The sequence below is a fragment of the Trachemys scripta genome, chromosome 7, assembly GCF_013100865.1.
Source record: "Trachemys scripta elegans isolate TJP31775 chromosome 7, CAS_Tse_1.0, whole genome shotgun sequence".
NCBI lineage: Eukaryota > Metazoa > Chordata > Testudines > Emydidae > Trachemys > Trachemys scripta.
Genome location: NC_048304.1, coordinates 18,221,129 through 18,238,946, shown reverse-complemented (window position 1 = coordinate 18,238,946; position 17,818 = coordinate 18,221,129). Strand labels below are relative to the sequence as shown.

General features: G+C 44.2%; 1 protein-coding gene across 3 annotated transcripts in view; it reads left to right on the top strand.

Moving 5' to 3' along the window:
- Window positions 1-4,908: 4,908 nt before the first annotated feature.
- The window catches only part of SRGAP3 (SLIT-ROBO Rho GTPase activating protein 3), a 218,620-nt gene continuing 205,710 nt past the window's right edge, over window positions 4,909-17,818 (top strand). For all 3 annotated transcript variants that reach the window (XR_004646405.1, XM_034775363.1, XM_034775362.1), the window contains exon 1: window positions 4,909-5,545. Coding sequence is in view for 2 of the 3 variants with exons in the window: in XM_034775363.1 (XP_034631254.1) it covers window positions 5,479-5,545 (67 nt within the window). In the remaining variant the exon portion in view is untranslated. The remainder of the gene's footprint in view (window positions 5,546-17,818) is intronic.

Here is a 17,818-nt window from a genome sequence, read left to right as displayed (position 1 = left end):
CCACAGTTAGGGAAGCCCATTTGTTCAAACCCATCTACAATGTCACGCATGTTGCCCAGAGTCACGGTCTTTCGGAGCAGGATGTGATTAATGGCCCTGCAGACTTCCATCAACACGAGTCCAACGGTAGACTTTCCCACTCCGAACTGGTTAGTTCCGACCAGTAGCAGTCTGGAGTACCCAGCTTCCACAGTGCAATTGCCACGCGCTTCTCCAACGGCAGGGCAGCTCTCATTCTCGTGTCCTTGCACCGCAGGACTGGGGCAAGTTCATCACACAATCCCATGAATGTGGCTTTCCTCATCCGAAAGTTCTGTAGCCACTGCTCGTCATCCCAGACATGCATGACAATGTGATCCCACCACTCAGTGCTTGTTTCCTGAGCTCAAAAGCGGCATTCCACTGTGGTCAGCACCTCCGTGAATGCCACAAACAATCTTGTGTCGTAGCTAGTACACGTGGCAAGATCAATGTCACACTCCGCTTGCCTTTGTAGCTTAAGGAATAACTCTACTGCCACTCGTGAGGTGTTGGTCAGAGCAAGCAGCATATTGGTTAATAGTGCGGGATCCATTCCTGCAGCCTGAAGAGGCAGAGCACACAGTACACAAACCATTGAAAGATGGTGCCAAATGCAGATGGAAGCACAGGGATTGCTGGGATGTGAAGCAATGTATCACGGGGCACTGGGACAGGATCCGGGATGCCCCATGACCCCCCTCTGTCTTCCCACAACTCTTAGTGGCAGAAGAGGAAGAAATGCTCTGTGGGATAGCTGCCCAGAGTGTACCTCTCCGAATACCGCTGCAAGTGCCATAAGTGTGAACACGCTATTGCACAGGCAGCTGACAGTGTGGACACTCAACAGCGGTTTTCCTTCAGTGCTCTCTGAGTGGCGCTGTGACTCCTGGCGCTGTAACTCTGCCAGTGTAGACATACCCTAAGGCTTTTCCATGCCACGTGCTGTACAGCTTGTGTTTGGGACAAAGGAAATACAAGCTGCATGCTTAGGTGCCAAATTTCTCCGGCGCCGGTGGATGCCCACGCCCTCTCACCCCTTTCCCCGCCCCTGGCCCCGCCCTGACTCCACCCAATCACCACCCCAGCCCTGCCCCCATTCCAACCCCATCCCCAAAGTCCCCGCCCTAACTCTGCCCCCTCCCTGCCCCTATTGGATCCCTTCCCCAAATCCCCGCCCCGGCCCCGCCTCTTCCCCCAGTGCGCCGCGTCCCCCCTCCTCCTCCCTCCCTCTCTGCCCCGCGAATCAGCTGTTTCACGGCTCAAGCGCTGGGAGGGAGGGGGGAGAAGCAGGACGTGGTGGTGCGCTTGCAGAGGAGGAGGTGGAGGTAAACTGGAGCAGGGGGGCGGGGCGGGGCCATAGGGAACTGCCGGTGGGTGCTGAGCACCCACCAATTTTTTCCCGTGCGTGTTCCGGGGCTGGAGCACCCACGGAGTCGGCACCTATGTCTGCATGGCAAAAGCATATAAAAGTCAGCTGCATCATCTCCATTTTGTCTTCATTCCTGCTTCTTACCTCTGGAGTAACTTTTATACAAATGAAGCTCGGAACGAAGGACTGAATGACCCATCCAAGTTGTGGATGTATTCTAGAGGGACTTCCAAGCCAGCAAACTCCTCAATACTGCTAAGAACCTGATATATGGACTTCGAAGTCTTTGTATGTATCTGAGTGCTTTATCATTTAACAACTCTTTTCTTGTTCTTTCTTTTTCCTTATAATTGACCTTTAGTTTTAGACACTAAAGCATTGGCTGGCAGTGTGGTATTTTGGGTAAGATCCAAACTAATATTGACCTGGTCGTAGCTGACCTTTTGGGGTCAGGAGAACATTTTGTATATATGAGCAGAGTTTTTAAATAACTTCTCATTGTACTGGACCTAGGTGCTGATTGGGAGCCAGAGAACTGGAATGCAATACATGGGGCTGTGTGATTTCTTTTTTCAGCTTCTCTATAACCAGTGAGTGGGATCAGAAGCACAATTTGTAACTGGTTGGTGAGTTTAACTTATCATAGGATCATAGACTATCAGGGTTGGAACGGATCTCAGGAGGTCGTCTAGTCCAACCCCCTGCTCAAAGCGGGACCAATTCCCAACTCAATCATCTCAGCCATGGCTTTGTCAAGCCGAGCCTTAAAAACCTCCAAGGAAGGAGATTCCACCACCTCCCTAGGTAACGCATTCCAGTGCTTCACCACCCTCCTAGTGAAATAGTGTTTCCTAATATCCAACCTAGACCTCCCCCACTACAACTTGAGACCATTGCTCCTTGTTCTGTCATCTGCCACCACTGAGAACAGCCGAGCTCCATCCTCTTTGGAACCCCCCTTCAGGTAGTTGAAAGCAGCTATCAAATCCCCCCTCATTCTTCTCTTCTGGAGACTAAACAATCCCAGTTCCCTCAGCCTCTCCTCATAAGTCATGTGCTCCAGACCCCTAATCATTTTTGTTGCCCTCCGCTGGATTCTTTCCAATTTTTCCACATCCTTCTTGTAGTGTGGGGCCCAAAGCTGGACACAATACTCCAGATGAGGCCTCACCAATGTCCAATAAAGGGGAACGATCATGTCCCTCGATCTGCTGGCAATGCCCCTACTTATACAGCCCAAAATGCCGTTAGCCTTCTTGGCAACAAGAGCACACTGTTGACTCATATCCAACTTCTTGTCCACTGTAACCTCTAGGTCCTTTTCTGCAGAACTGCTACCTAGCCATTCGGTCCCTAGTCTGTAGCAGTGCATAGGATTCTTCCGTCCTAAGTGCAGGACTCTGCACTTGTCCTTGTTGAACCTCATCAGATTTCTTTTGGCCCAATAACTTCAGTGTTAACCACCAGTTTTAGGAGTATCTGATCTCGCTTTTGCAGCCTGCCCTGACTGTGGCATTTTCATTGAGGGCTGCCCCAGGCATCCCGGGTCAAACAGACCCAAAACTTATTATTTTTAAAACGTCATGATATTGAAGCCAGTCTAAACATTTTGAATGCTTGGGGTTGGCAATACTGAAGTTTTTCATTTGTAATATGGGGACAGTAATACTCACCAGTGTCACAGGGTATTAATTAATGTAAGCATTAATTAATGAATATTTGCAAAGTACTTTGAATAGGCAAAATGCTTGGTAAGAGCCAAGTATTAAGTTATCAAACACCACATTAAAATTAGGGATGTAAAATGTTAACCGGTAAGCAGTAGTTTTACCGGTTAACTGGCCTTAACTGTTAACCCCAGGCCGGTGGGCCAGCTAACCGCAGCGGCACCCCGCCGCTTGGCTGGAGTGGGCCCAGCTGCACTGGCTGGATGGGCCCCAGCTGCCTAATCAGTTAACCATTTAAACAAAATATTTGTTAATTGTTTAAATGGTTAACTTTTAAAACGGTATTTACATTCCTAATTAAAATGTTCTGTGTGTTAGAGAAGCCCACTAGGGGAAGAGCAATCAACAGAATTATTAGGAACAAGACAATGGCTCTTTACCATTGTTTTTGGAGAGCTCTTTAAGCCTTTGATGTTGAGCTCATTTATATCTAGCCGTGAATTTCCTTGCTTGGATGGGCTTTTATGAGGCAACGTTATTTTCTTGCTCTCTTTGGTTTTGAACATTCAGTGTAATATCTGTGTGCACAAGACAGGGGGTGGAGTGGTTGAATTACAAATATGACTATTTGTGTATATAAACGGATCCTAGAGGGAGGGACACATTAGAAATGCATAGACTGATATTGTATAGATCAGTAATATTGCAGTTTGCGGTCTATATAGGCTCTGACAGTATATACTCTACCTGCTTGTTAGGAGGTTGCTATTTTTGCATTTGGGGTTGGGAAGGAAATGTGTAGGAGGACTGGAGTCTTTCTTTTGGTTAGTCATAAGAGTGAGCTAGGACTCTTAAGTCTTATTCTTAACTCCGCCACTTGCTCACTGTTTGACCTTTAGCTAATTACTGAGGCCTGATCCTGCAGTCGCCTCAGTCTAGGCAAACTCTTGCACCCCCTTGAAGCTATAGGTATAGTCTGGGGGGGGGGTATGTAGGGTGTTGCCCCCCAAACTGCAAGCTTTGGGCCGGCATTGAATTTGGTCCCCATCTGTAGTCCCATTGGCTTGGCTGAAGATGCCCCGCCGCCCATAGAAGTCAAATGGCACCTATGCTTGATGCCCTATTGACTTCAAGGATGTAAGGTTCTGCCTGTGCATAGGGGCATTTCGGTTTTTTTTTTAATACCTCACTTTACCCAGCTCTAAAAGGGGTACCCTATTCCTCACTCCCAGAGGATGATACGAAGTTTAATTAACAAATGGCTGCACATGCAAAGCACCTCTTAATCAGTGGATCTCAAGGCACTGCCATTGATTTTTGCAACAGCAACCAAATCTTTTTACGAGGCTAATTTGGAGATAAAAAAAATCCTGGCGTCAATACTACAATCAAGGCAAAAATCTATGTGTTATCTAACCGATCGCTTCTGCTCGGCCCTTCCGTTCTCTTTCCCAATAGCATTTAATTGAAGGAGCAGAGGAGACTGTGTCCAGCGCTGTTTTCCAGGACAAACGCGTGCCTCTCCCACTTAGGGTGACCAGACAGCAAGTGTGAAAAATCGGGAAAGAGGGTGTGGGGGGGTAATAGGATCCTATATAAGAAAAAGACCCAAAAATCGGGACTGTCCCTATAAAATCGGGACATCTGGTCACCCTACTCCCACTGCAGAGCGGTTCCGTTCAACACAGCTAAGTGCTGTTTTACACCTTTTTGCAGAACTGATTCCTGCCACTGCCTCTTGCAGTGACTTATGCTCTCCTGTAGGCTACAATGTGTCAGCTGTTATAAAATCTGGGGGGAGGAGCCAGGCTGCGTGACGTGGGGAGAGCTCGATTCAAGCCTGCAGTAAAAGCAGGGCTGTGCACAAGCTCTAGGGGACTGAGCAAATGCATTTCCAGCAGGCAAACTTCTATCTCTGGGTTTTAAGCCTCTCGGTTAATCAGACGTGCTGAGGGGTGGGGGTGTGAGGAAGCGAAATGAGAGCCCCTTTTGCAACCTGACCTTCTTGGATTAAAGCCAGGGCTTTCCTTGCCTGCGCTGGGTTTGACTACATGCGTGTGTGTGTTGTTGTGCTAGGCTGTTGCTAAATTGTGATTAATATATATATTTTTAAGATCTCTCTGAAGATTTGGGTGCAGTTGAGATTCCCCCCCTCCCACCTTTTAGTATTGTTTCCACAAGGGCACGCTCCCAAGCTTCCTTTCTGGTGCTGCAGCCCCTTGGTTGTTGCAAATGAAGGGAATTCTTTTTGCAAAGGGAGAGAAGGAGGGTTTTTTATCTTTGCAGCAAAGTGAAACAGGCACGCTTGAAAAGCTGCGAAACTGACTCACTGTGATCAAATAGAGCGGAGCAGACCGGGGGGACTTAAAAAAAAAAAAAGAGAGAGAAAGGATCCTGGGATCTTTTTAGATCTTTCAAAAGATGTCATCTCAAACTAAGTTCAAGAAAGACAAAGAGATCATAGCAGAATATGAAACTCAAGTAAAAGGTTAGTGAACGCTTTACCTTTTGACTCCCCCCCGCCCTTCCCCTGTTTCTCATTGTCAAATCTTATTATGCATCAATAATCTTATTGTGAAAATCCTGGATAAGCAGCCCAAGACCGGGTTGTTTTATTTTCTGCCTTTGGCCGTACAGAGAGAACGAGCGGCTTGGAGTGTGGATTATAGGATGGATGGGTAGTAAAAGCTGCATTGCAGTTGTATGAAAGCTATATGGTTGGCTTTAGGAGTGTCAGTTTTAGTAAGATCCATACTTCCTCTTCTTGATGGTGATAAGTCTTTCTAAAGCCATTTTGATAAATTTCACCTTCCTCAGATAAAGTAAAGTCTTTTTCTATGTGGCTATGAATATGTATGCATCAATCTGTTTGTTGTATACATTTAGTATGCATTATGTAGGAAAGGATGTATACCTCCCACGTACAGTATTTCCATAGATATTTAGCATATTCATATTAACAGATATTGAGGTATAAGAATACTATCTATTCCATGCAGTAATATTTAGGATATATCTTAATACTATTAAAACCAAGGACGTTTAAATGTAGGATTGGCACTCCATCCTTAGCTCCCAGGTCACACAATATTGTGCCTAGGCATAGTGGTAGAACATATGTTGCACACACCCTCTGCTGTGAAACCTCTGCAATAATAGGGTGGGTTCTGCATGGAATTTCTGGCATCAATGTATGTATTTATTCCTAATTCAGTAGCTCTGCGATAATGTAACATAGTTTTTGTCTTTCCTCCCTTCTTTTAAACAAGTATTTTTAAAAAAACAATTCTTATTGATAAATTAAGGCCCAGTGCATGGGTGACCTTCTAATCTGCAGATTATTGACACGATAGATTGTGCTGTCTGGTGTGGAACCAATATCAATGTCTACTTATGGCTTTCTTTAATCTGTGGATTATTGACAGGATAACCCAAAGAGCTGTTATGATCTGTTGTGTTTGCATGTCCTCGCCATCTGCTGATAGGCACCAATTCTATGGACTGTAGACAGAAATAAAATCCCTGGGAAACTTTGGATGCAAAATCGATAGTGAGCAATTGCTACGTATTAAAATGGAATGGTCACCTTCATTTCGTTTTTTTTTTTATTATTTAAAGTGATAACTTTCCCATGAAATTAACAGTTGAGACCCAGATCCTGCAAACACTTAATTCATGTTCTTAAGTTTATGCGCATGAGTATTCCTTTTGAGTTCAAGGGGGGTACTTGCATGCATAGGGTTAAACACACTTGCAAGTATTTTTCAGGATCAGGATCTTAAGGGGAAAAGGAAATTATTGATGTATTTTTGTAAGTAAATAAATAAAGTGTACCTTATTTGTTTGCATTCTGGTAATGTAGGCCCTGATCTTGCAAATACTTTTGCAAGTGACTATGCCTGGGTGTAGTTCCATTTAATTCAGTGGACTACTTGTGGACATAACAATCGTTAGTAAATGTTTTGCAGGATCAGGTCCCTTAAGGCAGACCGCTCTATTTCTAAATTGTACAGATAAAATGCAATAATAAAAAAATTTCCTGAGTTGAAACCGCTGAATGCCAAATTTCAGGCGCTGAGCTAATTTTTATTACAGCTGGATTTATAATGGAAAAGTTGGCATCTTCCAGTCTAACGACAGTACAAATGCCTCCAGTGTAGTGAAAGGAGGGGTGGGTGGCTGTGTGTGTGTGTGTTTGTGTATGGTTTTATTCTGATTATTAAAAACATGATTTTTAATACAGGGCCTCATAATTGCGCTTATTAATTGTTCTTGGATAGCCTGTAATTCTGTTAGAGAACGCCTTAATTTTGTTCATAGTACCATCATTATAATAATCTGTCACTTGGATTATCTTTGTTGATGGCAAAAAACTCTTGTGCCTGCAATTTTAAACTATTCATTGTTAATGTGTTTCCATTTAAAGAAAACCCAGAATATATAGATGTGAGATTATATGGAACAGCTCCCATGACCCTATCATAATTTTTTGTTATATAGAAATTCCATATTTTGCTGTTTCTAAAATCTCTGGTTAAAGGAGAAGCCATATATATATAATACTTGGCAGAGTTAAAAAATATAAAACCGTGTGAAATGCATCAACGAGGGAAGACTTGTGAACACTTAAAGTAAAAGAACTTTCTTTATTTGATTCTCACTAAGGGTCAATTAGCTTGTGTCAGTTTCCTCCTGAATTCAGCCACATCTCTCTCCCCAGATACATCATTTAAATTGAGCTGCTGCATGGATGGCTCAAACCAGTGCCAGATGGGAGGATTTTGAGGTGGGGGTTGTCAGTTGATTTTGTGCCATTGTTTACTCTCTTTTGCATTTCAGCCTTTTGTAGCCAGTTTTGAAGAATGATATAACAGTCACAACATATACTGCTTGGTGCCAATTACCTTTCTCCTCATGTATAATTTGGGCAAATTGATGTTATTGCACCCTGCAGTTAAGCAGATGAAATACTCTCTTAGCCTATGAAATCTCTCTGCTTTAAAGGGGAGGGAGGGATTTGCTTTTATTCCTGAAGACTGACCCATGCTTATACAGTGTTTTTAAAGATGGATTGGGCCAAATGTGGACCCTACTTCTACCCCTACACCGCTGACATCATTAGGGCTGTGACAGGGTGACTGAAGATGGGGTAATGGCTTACTCTTTCCAACAAGTTTTTCCATGAATATCTCCATACCCTTTTGTGGTGTATGACTAGGTTCAAAATATTAATTTGCCATGATTGTTCATTGTCTGACTTCAACAAAATGGAAATATTGAAGCTGCAGGATCACTGGCACTGGGGTTGTACTCATGGAACGTATTCTCCTTTGATGCCCTGTTTCATCAGAGCAATCGGGACTTGGGCCAGGCCACTTTTCTGGGTGGCAGCAACACAGAATGGAAGCTCATTTTGCCCATCAAATTGGGATAATTTTCTTGAGGTTATTCCGTTCTTACAGTGCCTTTTGTATTTACAGAAAACTGTTTTCTGATACAACCATCTGATCTATCCTTTAATCTGAATGTATGTTAATTTATGCGTTGCTGAAGGCTGCAAACAGTGAGGAGAGAGGATTTGTTTAGGACGATGCCAAGGCATGTGACTAGAACTAACAAGATGAAATTAGGAAAAGAGGAATGTACACAGCGGGTCTGGTTCACCGCTGCCCCACTGCAGGTTTATGCTGGCATGACTCCTGTGAAATCAGTAGAGTTACCTCTGTATAAAACTGGGGCTAGGATGGCCAAATCAGGACCAGAATTTTGTATCAGCAGAAACTTCCTAGCAGATGCATTTTTGGCTGGTGAGTAGTCTCCACGGGCAGTGATGGGAGTTCCTCTGTTTGAGACATTAAAAAAAATCTATCCTAGATTGGGCAAAACACTAGCAAGTATACTGTAGGGAATAATTGTGCACTGATGACTTTCCCCACCTAGGGTGACCAAATGTCCCGATTTTTGGGTCTTTTTCTTATATAGGCTCCTATTACCCCCGTCCCGATTTTTCACACTTGCTGTCTGGTCACCCTATCTCCCACCCCAGCAGGATGGATGTTCTCAACTTCTGGGGTCATGACCTCCTCTCCTTCCTCCCTTCCCCAGTGTGAGGGGCTTGGGGTCACTCTGCCTTTTGCATGTTGCTAAATGATCAAACTAGGGGTACAATCCTGGCTTAATTGAAATCAGTGGCAGAACTCCTGCTAAATGCATTGTGGCCAGGACTTCTCCTAGATGATCAGAATGGTCCCGTTTGGCCTCTAAAATCTGTGAAATGGGCGAGGATCCAGTATGGGAAAGGCTGGGAACTACTGGACTAGACAAACTAGTCAGTCTCTTTCTCGTAACCGCTGTGGTTCCATGAACAGAATGGCTGATTGCATTGAATGGCAGAGCTCACAAGGCTGAGCTTTAAAATGAAGCCAACATTTAAGAGGAAAAATTATGGTTGGGCACGAATGTTTATTTAATAGTCTTTGATCATGTTTCGTAACTGTGCACCCAAATGGTGGTGTAGTTTATAGTTCCAGATGTTGAGCACCACTGTGCGGAATACAGAAAGGCCTGCATAGGGAAGCCTGAGTTCCTCCTTCAAGGTAAGGCATGTTCTGTGAATATCGTGCACCTCCTACACGAACAGAACGGATTGAGGTGCTTTGGATTCTAGCAAATGGTGCTGTAATGTGCAGGATTTATCAATGCACATCTGTGGTGCAAATGAGTTCCTTCACTAAAGCCATGATGGAAGCCTTACAACATCTGTTTTCTCTCTCTTCCTCCTTCCCCTTTGTGATGTTCAGATCTGTAACCAGACTTCCCCCGTGTCTCAGTGTGTTGATTCAGGCCCATCTATATCTGACATAGAATCTTTGCAGTTATTAATCAAATTTGGCTCTCCTCCAAAACTGTACTCCCCCATTGAAGGCAATGGACTGCGTGGATGTAAGCTCGAGGAGAACAGGTCTTCTGTTTTTCCTTCCAGCTAGCCTAAGTCTTGTCTACAAAATCTCCAACAAATGACTAAAATGGAGGAAACTAGTAAGAGAAAGAGACTAATGGAAACAAAATTCTGGCATTGGAACAGCTGGCACATGACTAGAACAGGAGAAAATTGAAGAAGCATGTCTCGTTATGGAGAAGAAGCCTGAATGCTGAACGCAGGGCTACAAAGTGTTCCAAAAGGCTAGATCAAAAAAGGGGGCGAGAGCAGAAAAAATTCACACATTTATTTCCAGAAAAATATTTCCACCTGGGGAGAGAGAAAAGGAGTTTGCTGTAGTATGTTGAAATTCCACCTCCCAAGAAAAGACTCATGATCTATGCAGGGAGGGTGATTACTGGCACTACTACATCAGTTTATTATAGAGGAAGTTTCTGAGACTTGTGATACAATGGTGACCAAAATTATGGCTATATTAAGGGGTAGTTTTCTCATCCAGTGTGTCAGAGGCCCGAATGGAGAGAACCTAATTCCCACCTCTTTAACCCATTAATAAGATGGGGATAACTTGGCTAGAAACAGCAGGCCCTCTTGGTGAAGAGACCACCAGGTGATTATATATGGTTTCTCAAATCAGAACTGTTTACTTCCAAAAGCAAAACCCATGAGTGCAGACAGGTCATTGCATGTGTGTTAATGTGCATGGATGTTGCTGCTAACAGAGCAGTTATTTTAGTAGGCTAGATGCATATCATGGAAGCTGCCTTTAGCTGAGACGAGAAAAAGGGCTAAGATTTAAACACTAAAATTGACTTGGTGGGGAAAATATGTGATATAAACATCACAACACAATAAATCAGGGAAGAGCTAGGCGCAATAAAGAAAAACAAAAATGCTTACCAGGAAAAAAGTTTCACCGGCACACTGAAAGTGATAGAGAGGTTGGAGAAACGCAATGAATTTTAACAGTAACCCTAGCTAGCGATAGTAGAAACAATGCAGATGAAAGCCAAACCGTATTTCCAGTGAGGTTACTAGGGAATTTTGCCATTGATTTCAACGAAAGTGGGTTCAAATCCAAAGCTTTCTAAGGTGTGCAGTTAGCTGAAGAGGAACTGAAAGCATAAAAGAGCAGAATAGGTGTGGAAGTGACGCAAGATGTAAACAAACTGGAAAGAGCTCAGAGAAGAGGAACAAATGGTTAGTGTGCTGGCTGGATTGATTTGAGGAAAGATTAAAAGAGCTGAGTGCCAACTAAAGGGAGCGTGGGAGGATGTGATCATTTTTCTAACTAGAAGGGTAATAAAGCTTTGAAATAAGCTCCTCTCCTCCCCTCCCCCAACCGGGGTTGTGGAATCCCTCATCACCGAAGGTTTTTAACAATAGGTTGGACATCAAGGATGGTCTAGGTTTACTTGGTCCTTCCTCAGTCATGGGCCTGCCCTTGATGACTTGTCCAAGTCCCTTCCAGCCTTTCATTTCTATGATCTTGTCTACAAATACCTGAAGGGTAATAAACACAGAGGAGAGGAATTATTTAATGGAGTTTGAGATGGGTTGACTGTGGATAATGGGAGGAAACAAAGGAAAAAGGGCATTTAGGCTGAATATCAGGAAACTTTTCATGACAGTGAGATTTCAATTGGCCAAAGCCCCACTGCTTGTGTCATTTAAAAAGTAGACTGGACAGAGCACTAGATAATATAATGTACTGTGTGTGTGGCCTGATGAACTGAGCTCTGCCTCAACTTTGGTCTTGAGCAATTTGCTTGCAGTGAAAATCAGCTCTGCCCAGTGTCCGAACAAGGAATATGCATCACTTATGTCCCTTTTGAGGCTGAAATGGGATTGAAGTGGTGTGTAGTCCTTGGATGCAGGGGTGATTTTTTTTCACCCCCAATGTGTTTGTCTGTCTGTGTGTGTCTCTCTCTCTCTCTGTAGAATGGGGATAATTATATTTACTTACCTCATGGTGGAAAGGGGGTGGTTGTGAAGATTAGTCAACGCTTGTACCACACTGTTGAAGATATAAGGTAGTTATATACATATACAGATAGATATGTTAGTAGTAGCAGCATTATTACTGGGGGTGATGCAGGGGGTTAGGACTAGGTGACCTAAAAGCTCTTTTCCATCAGTAGTGTCTATGCAGTTGGATAAAATGGGCTCTCTTGTTTGGGGTGTCTCGCCTCTCTTGTTTTCTGTGCGTGAAGAGGCATAATCTATAGTGCTTTCAGTATGCTGTTGAAACTCAGCTTTGACCATATCTTGGCTGATTCAGGAGATATGGCACCTTTACCTAGTGTCATCTGAAGACTGGAGCATGGATGAGAGTGAGCTGTCAGTAGTTCGAGCCAGATAAAATGATGTGATGCTGTTAGATTGGGAGAACACAAAGATACAGCAGAGATTACATTGACCCCCGTGACTGATGGTGTGTGCCTGCTGTGTATTGCCAAGGTTCATAATTTGTGTGTCTAGTTAGACAGACAGCTGCTGCTGAACAATAAAGTAGCAGTTGTGGCCATGGTGGCACACTTCCATCTGCACTTGGCTGGAAAGGTTTGGGCTGGTCTCACTACCGTGGTCCATATTTTTGTCACTTCAAGATTAAACACTGCAATGAAGTTGCATCTTAAGTCTTTTTGCCAGGTGAAACCATCTGGGTGCCATCTGGATGAGGGGAATGTCTTAGCAAGAGCATGACACAGTGCTCACTGATCTGCACTGCTTGGCATTTGACAACTTAAGATGTTGGTTTTGATCTGAAAAGCCTAAATGGCCTGAAACGCACTCTACCTGAGTGACAACCTCTCTCCATGTGCCATAGTGCCCCAGCTATAATCCACAGAGACACTCCAGCTAGAACTCCCTCCATATACAAGAGAGGGGTCTGCATGTTCTCCATGAGGTGCTCTCATGGGGGCCACTTGACTATGGAATTTACTCCCAGCTGGTTCAAAATAAGCAGACTTTGTTGAGCTCTTGGAGAGGAAGGGAGCGTAGAGAAAATAGGAGAGGGTCTGTGGCTGAATGGGGTATTGGTTTGTTTGTGATTGCTTGGTTCCCACTGGGTATCATTAAGGAGGGGGTGAGGCTGATTTGGATGCTCTGTGACGATGTATGTGATCATCAGTGAGGGCAGGGCACGTAGAGCTACGGATAGGTGCCCTTTTATTTTAGAAATAAAGAAATGAATTCTGTTTGCCTTTCGTCAGGTCATCTGGCCTTTGGCTGTCCCTAATGCTCTCTGTCTGCTGTCAGGACCTTTCTCTCACCTCTCTGGACCACTCATCATTGCTGCCAGGCCATTTTCTCTCCTTGTGTCCTCTGCTGTCAATTAATGGGTCTGAGGCCCTTACTTTTTGCATTCTGCTGCTGCCCTACATCCTTTTCCAGTTGCCAGAATATGAGATGGGCCTAGAAACAGCACCCGGAAGGTTCTGTTGTGTATCCAGCATACAAGTCTGAGGAATACCATTTCAGGATGCAAGCTTTCGTCTTTGCATTTCCCAGATTTTCGGAGGCAAGAATGGATGCATTAAAAATAAATGCCAATAAAGCTGTAGGCACATATTTATTACAGCCGCGTTAAAGCTACTTCTACAATACAGGAGATCCTCCAATGCACAGTTTAAAATGAGCATTTTCAGACGTAAAATTTTAATTGGTCTGTCTGGCCAGAAAGATAAATAAAATGTCTCTTCAGCCTCATTACTGTCAAATGAATGATTTGTTGTTTTAAAAATGTGGCAAAACTAACTACTTTTAATTATGTAGATGCAAACGTGGATGATTCAGTGTTATAAATCTTGCAGGGAATTAGGCATCCTGGTGATAGCGCTGTTTTAATTTGAAACTGCTTGTTGGGGCTTCTGCTAACCCTGGCAAAATACAGGTCAGCAATACCCTGTTGGTCACGGTCGAAGCCGAGATCCCACAATGCTCTTTCATCTCCTTGTTCTGCTGTCTGTCTGGCAGCTGAAGAGACCCCTCCATGACCCATGGGTATGGGAGATCTTCTTTCACTGTTGGCACTGGCTCCATTGTGGAAGAATTGCTTGGGGCTCATCTTTTGTGCCTTGAGGGCTCTTAACAATTACTATATGAATTGTTGGTAAAAACCAGCATTTTAGTGGCATTAGCACATGAAAGTGATTTCTGCGTGAAGAAGGCCTGCAGAATCCAGGGCTGACAAGAACCAAAGCATCCTCTTAATTTTCACTGGAGCACTGCACTTAAATTTACACTGTAGCAGCTAATCCCTTTCCACTGGTCCCACTTTGCTCAGGAAATGTAGAATCTCAGTGTCAGTAGCCATAGTTGAGAAATGGCAGGTTGCCTTAAAGCCAGCACCTGCTCAGAAGACCAGTTGGGTTGTTGTTCCAGGCCTAAATTCATCCGGCCAAATTCTGGCTTGTTAATGTGTATAGATACCACCGTCCTATTGCCAAACCTGACTTTGGGGATCATAGATACTGCGGCTGCAATTGTACTGGTTTGTAAACTAAAGTGAAATGGGAAGGGGACAACAATTGTCTGCCTGGATGGAACCAAGAGATCTCACAGGGTGGGCTTCTCTGATGTGACTGAAAGAAAGTTTGCTCCCTCATATAGGCTGGTGGGAACTATTTTATTTATTGGGCCAAATTCTGCTCTTAGATACACATATGCAATTCCCATTGATTTAACTGCCATGTGTTACAAATTTTGCTGTAAAATCTAAGGGCTGAATGCTCAACTGGCATCTAGGATCCTTTGACTTCAAGAGAGCTTTGCTGATGCATACCAGCTGAGACCCAGGCCCTGAGTCTGGCGTGAGAGCAGACTTTGTGTACCAGATCCAAGTTGTGAGGCCTGGCATTCATACATCAAAATGGACAAACAGTGTCTCCTTTTCAGTTCATTCTTTTTCTTGTGGGGTGTGGATTATTATTATTTTTAATCTGGGTCTGATGACTTGGTTCAGGCACATGAGTTTTGCATGAGAGAAAAATCTACACACTGAGAGGGCTGTGTGTGCAGAACAAAGCACCGCTCAGGAGGCTGAGAGAGAGTGGTGCACTTCTGTGATCATAATAAAGATTAATTGATGCTCTCTAATGGAAACAAATTGAATCTATCATAGATGCTTCCTGTTAAACTAACATCCAGAACACTTGTGCATGGAGGCCAGGATAGTTCAACTAAATCAGCAAGTTCTTGGAAACAATTGACAATCAGAAGCCATTTATGTTTATCTTCAAGATAGCGGCTAAATGGACAGCCAGTGAAATACCCTTGGAGCGGGCGTCTTTCATTTAGCAATTGGGAGGAGTTGGACAGGGCAGCTGGCATCCTACAGAAAGCAACTGGAAATGTAGTGTGTGCGCACATGCGGGTGTTTGTGGGAGAGTAGGCTTTGGGAACAAAGCTGTGCATGTTTCACTCTTGTTGCCAACAGGGTCCTGTTTGCACATGGGCATGGAGTGTTTGTCTGAGAGTCATGTTATTCGGTTGTCTTGTAGACGAGTGGTTTTCCACCTGTGGTCCGCAGACCCCTGGGGCAGGGGGCCCGCACACTCTGTCAGATTTCCAAAGGGGTCTCCTCCACTCAAAATTTTTTAGGGGTCTGCAAATGAAAAAAGGTTAAAAACCACAGTGGTAGGCTAATCTGAGGCATACTCTAAGGCTCCCCTGCACAGCAACTCTTATTTGGCCAGGACACCCTGGATTATAGGGAAGATAATGTCCTCACCACAGTTCAATTTGCCTGTGTGTGATGGGATCAAGCCCCGATTCAGCCCTGACTGTAGCATAGTTATAAAAGTTTGGTCCTGTGCTCACAGGGAGGACATAAAGAAGATTATAGCATGGCCCAGTCACTACGATGTTATACATGGTGACAAGTAAATTTTGCTAAGCCATCATGGCTGAGACTTCAAAAAACTAGTCTCCTTAAGGCTGTATTTAGGCTTTTGGCTAAGAGGCCTGATTCTTCAAGAGTGCAAAGCACTTCACTGGGAGCTGCTGAGTGCCAGGGTGCCTGCCTGTACCTGATTTCCAAAAGGTTGTGATTTGATTTATTTGTGGGAAAAATTTGCTGTCTTTTAAAATACCTCCTGCCTATAATATGTATTTCTTTAGTTCTTTCCATTCCAGGATCTCCAGACACTTCACAACCAATAATGAATTAAGCCTCCCATATTGCTGTAAGGTAGGGAAGTGTTACCTTCATTTTTAAAGATGAAGAAACTGAGGCACAGAAACAGGTTTAATGACTTGCCTGAGGGCACACGATGAGTCTGCTACAGAGCTGAGAATAGAACACAGCACTCCTGACTCCCAGTCCTGTGCCGCTTCTCCCTGCTGCTTGCAGTGCATTTGTGCTGGTTGGCTCTGTGCGCCATATTTGAGGTAGCGATGCTCTTCAGCCTCTGATGAAAGAGAGAGAGAAACCAAAGCCCCACAGAGGTTTAAAATGGAATGCCACCAAATTCAAAGCCCATTAGTGTAACCTGACCAGCCAGAATAATGGCAGATGTAGCATTTGAACAGAACTATACTTTAATCCCTTGGGTTCATATGGAAGCATTTGGTTAAGATTGAAGCAGCTACTTCTCCAGCTGATGACCCTGAGGGAGTGCCTGCACTTTAGATAAAAAGGCTGCTGACGGAGCGGTCTCTCCTTCTCAATCCTTCCTTCCCCATTGAGCTATTAGCGTAACGCAAGATCCCCATTTCCATATTCCTCAGCCCCTGCTGCGTAGCTGTGAGGCAAAAGATTTTTATTTTCCCCCCTGAGACTCAAAAAAGGCCAGGATTTTGTTTTTCCTTCAGGTAAAAATCCAAGTGCTCCTATTTACTTCAATGTGCAGTTTAAACCACCACAAGCATTTCTTTCTCTCTCCTTTAAACTTAGACTTGAAGGTTTTACTTTGCTCTAGGTTGAGAAGCTATTCCCTGAGCTGAGGGACTGTGGTTAGGAGCTCCACACCGCAAATATATAACCAGTGTAATCTGTGTATAGACAGACATTGATCTCTGTGAGGCTCTGAGCTGGCCTGAAACGCAGCAGGTCCAATTCTCCCCGTGTTGATTTCAGTGGGAGTTACTTGGATCCTGGCCCAAGAAATGCAGGTTACTGCTTGTGATACCAGGGAAACCAACCCAACTTCCCCCTCTGATGCTTGGGCAGGAGAGGGAGGCTACTGTGCTCTAGGTTCTGTTTCCCACCCTCTGCAATACTGGGATCCTGATCTGACCTTTTCTTCTCTTTCCCTCCCATACCCCTGTTTCCCAGAGCTTTGGGCCGGGCATGTCACAAGACCAGTCCTAACGAGATTTGATCTGCCTGAAAACAGATTCTGTTTACAAAGTTCTGGTTTTCCAGATCTGAGAGGGTTTCACTGGCTTGCTAGTTCTAAACCCGCCTACCCATTGTGTATCTGCTGTGGCAGAAAGCTGAAGTGTCTGGGGCAGTCTGTTCCCTTTGAGGCATTTCAGGGATAAACCCTTGATTACAGGGGTAGTAACTCCCATCTTGCAGTCATGTATTTTCTGCTGGGAAGGTTGGAAAAAGAAGGGGAAATACCTGGGCTTAATTTTTTCTTTTTCTTTTTCAAAATCCCATTCTATTTATGCTGTGGGCTTTGCCCTTGTATTCTTGCAGCCTACCTATGCTTGATTCACTTGTGGTGGTGAATAGAAGAATGTGGGTGGGGTGAGGCAGGGATGTGTCGTGCATATGGGTTTGGATGTTGGTTGGATTATTCTCTTAAACTGATTATTAGTCTTGTAACTGGTTCTACCCAACTGGCGTCAGTAGTAATGGGCAAAGCG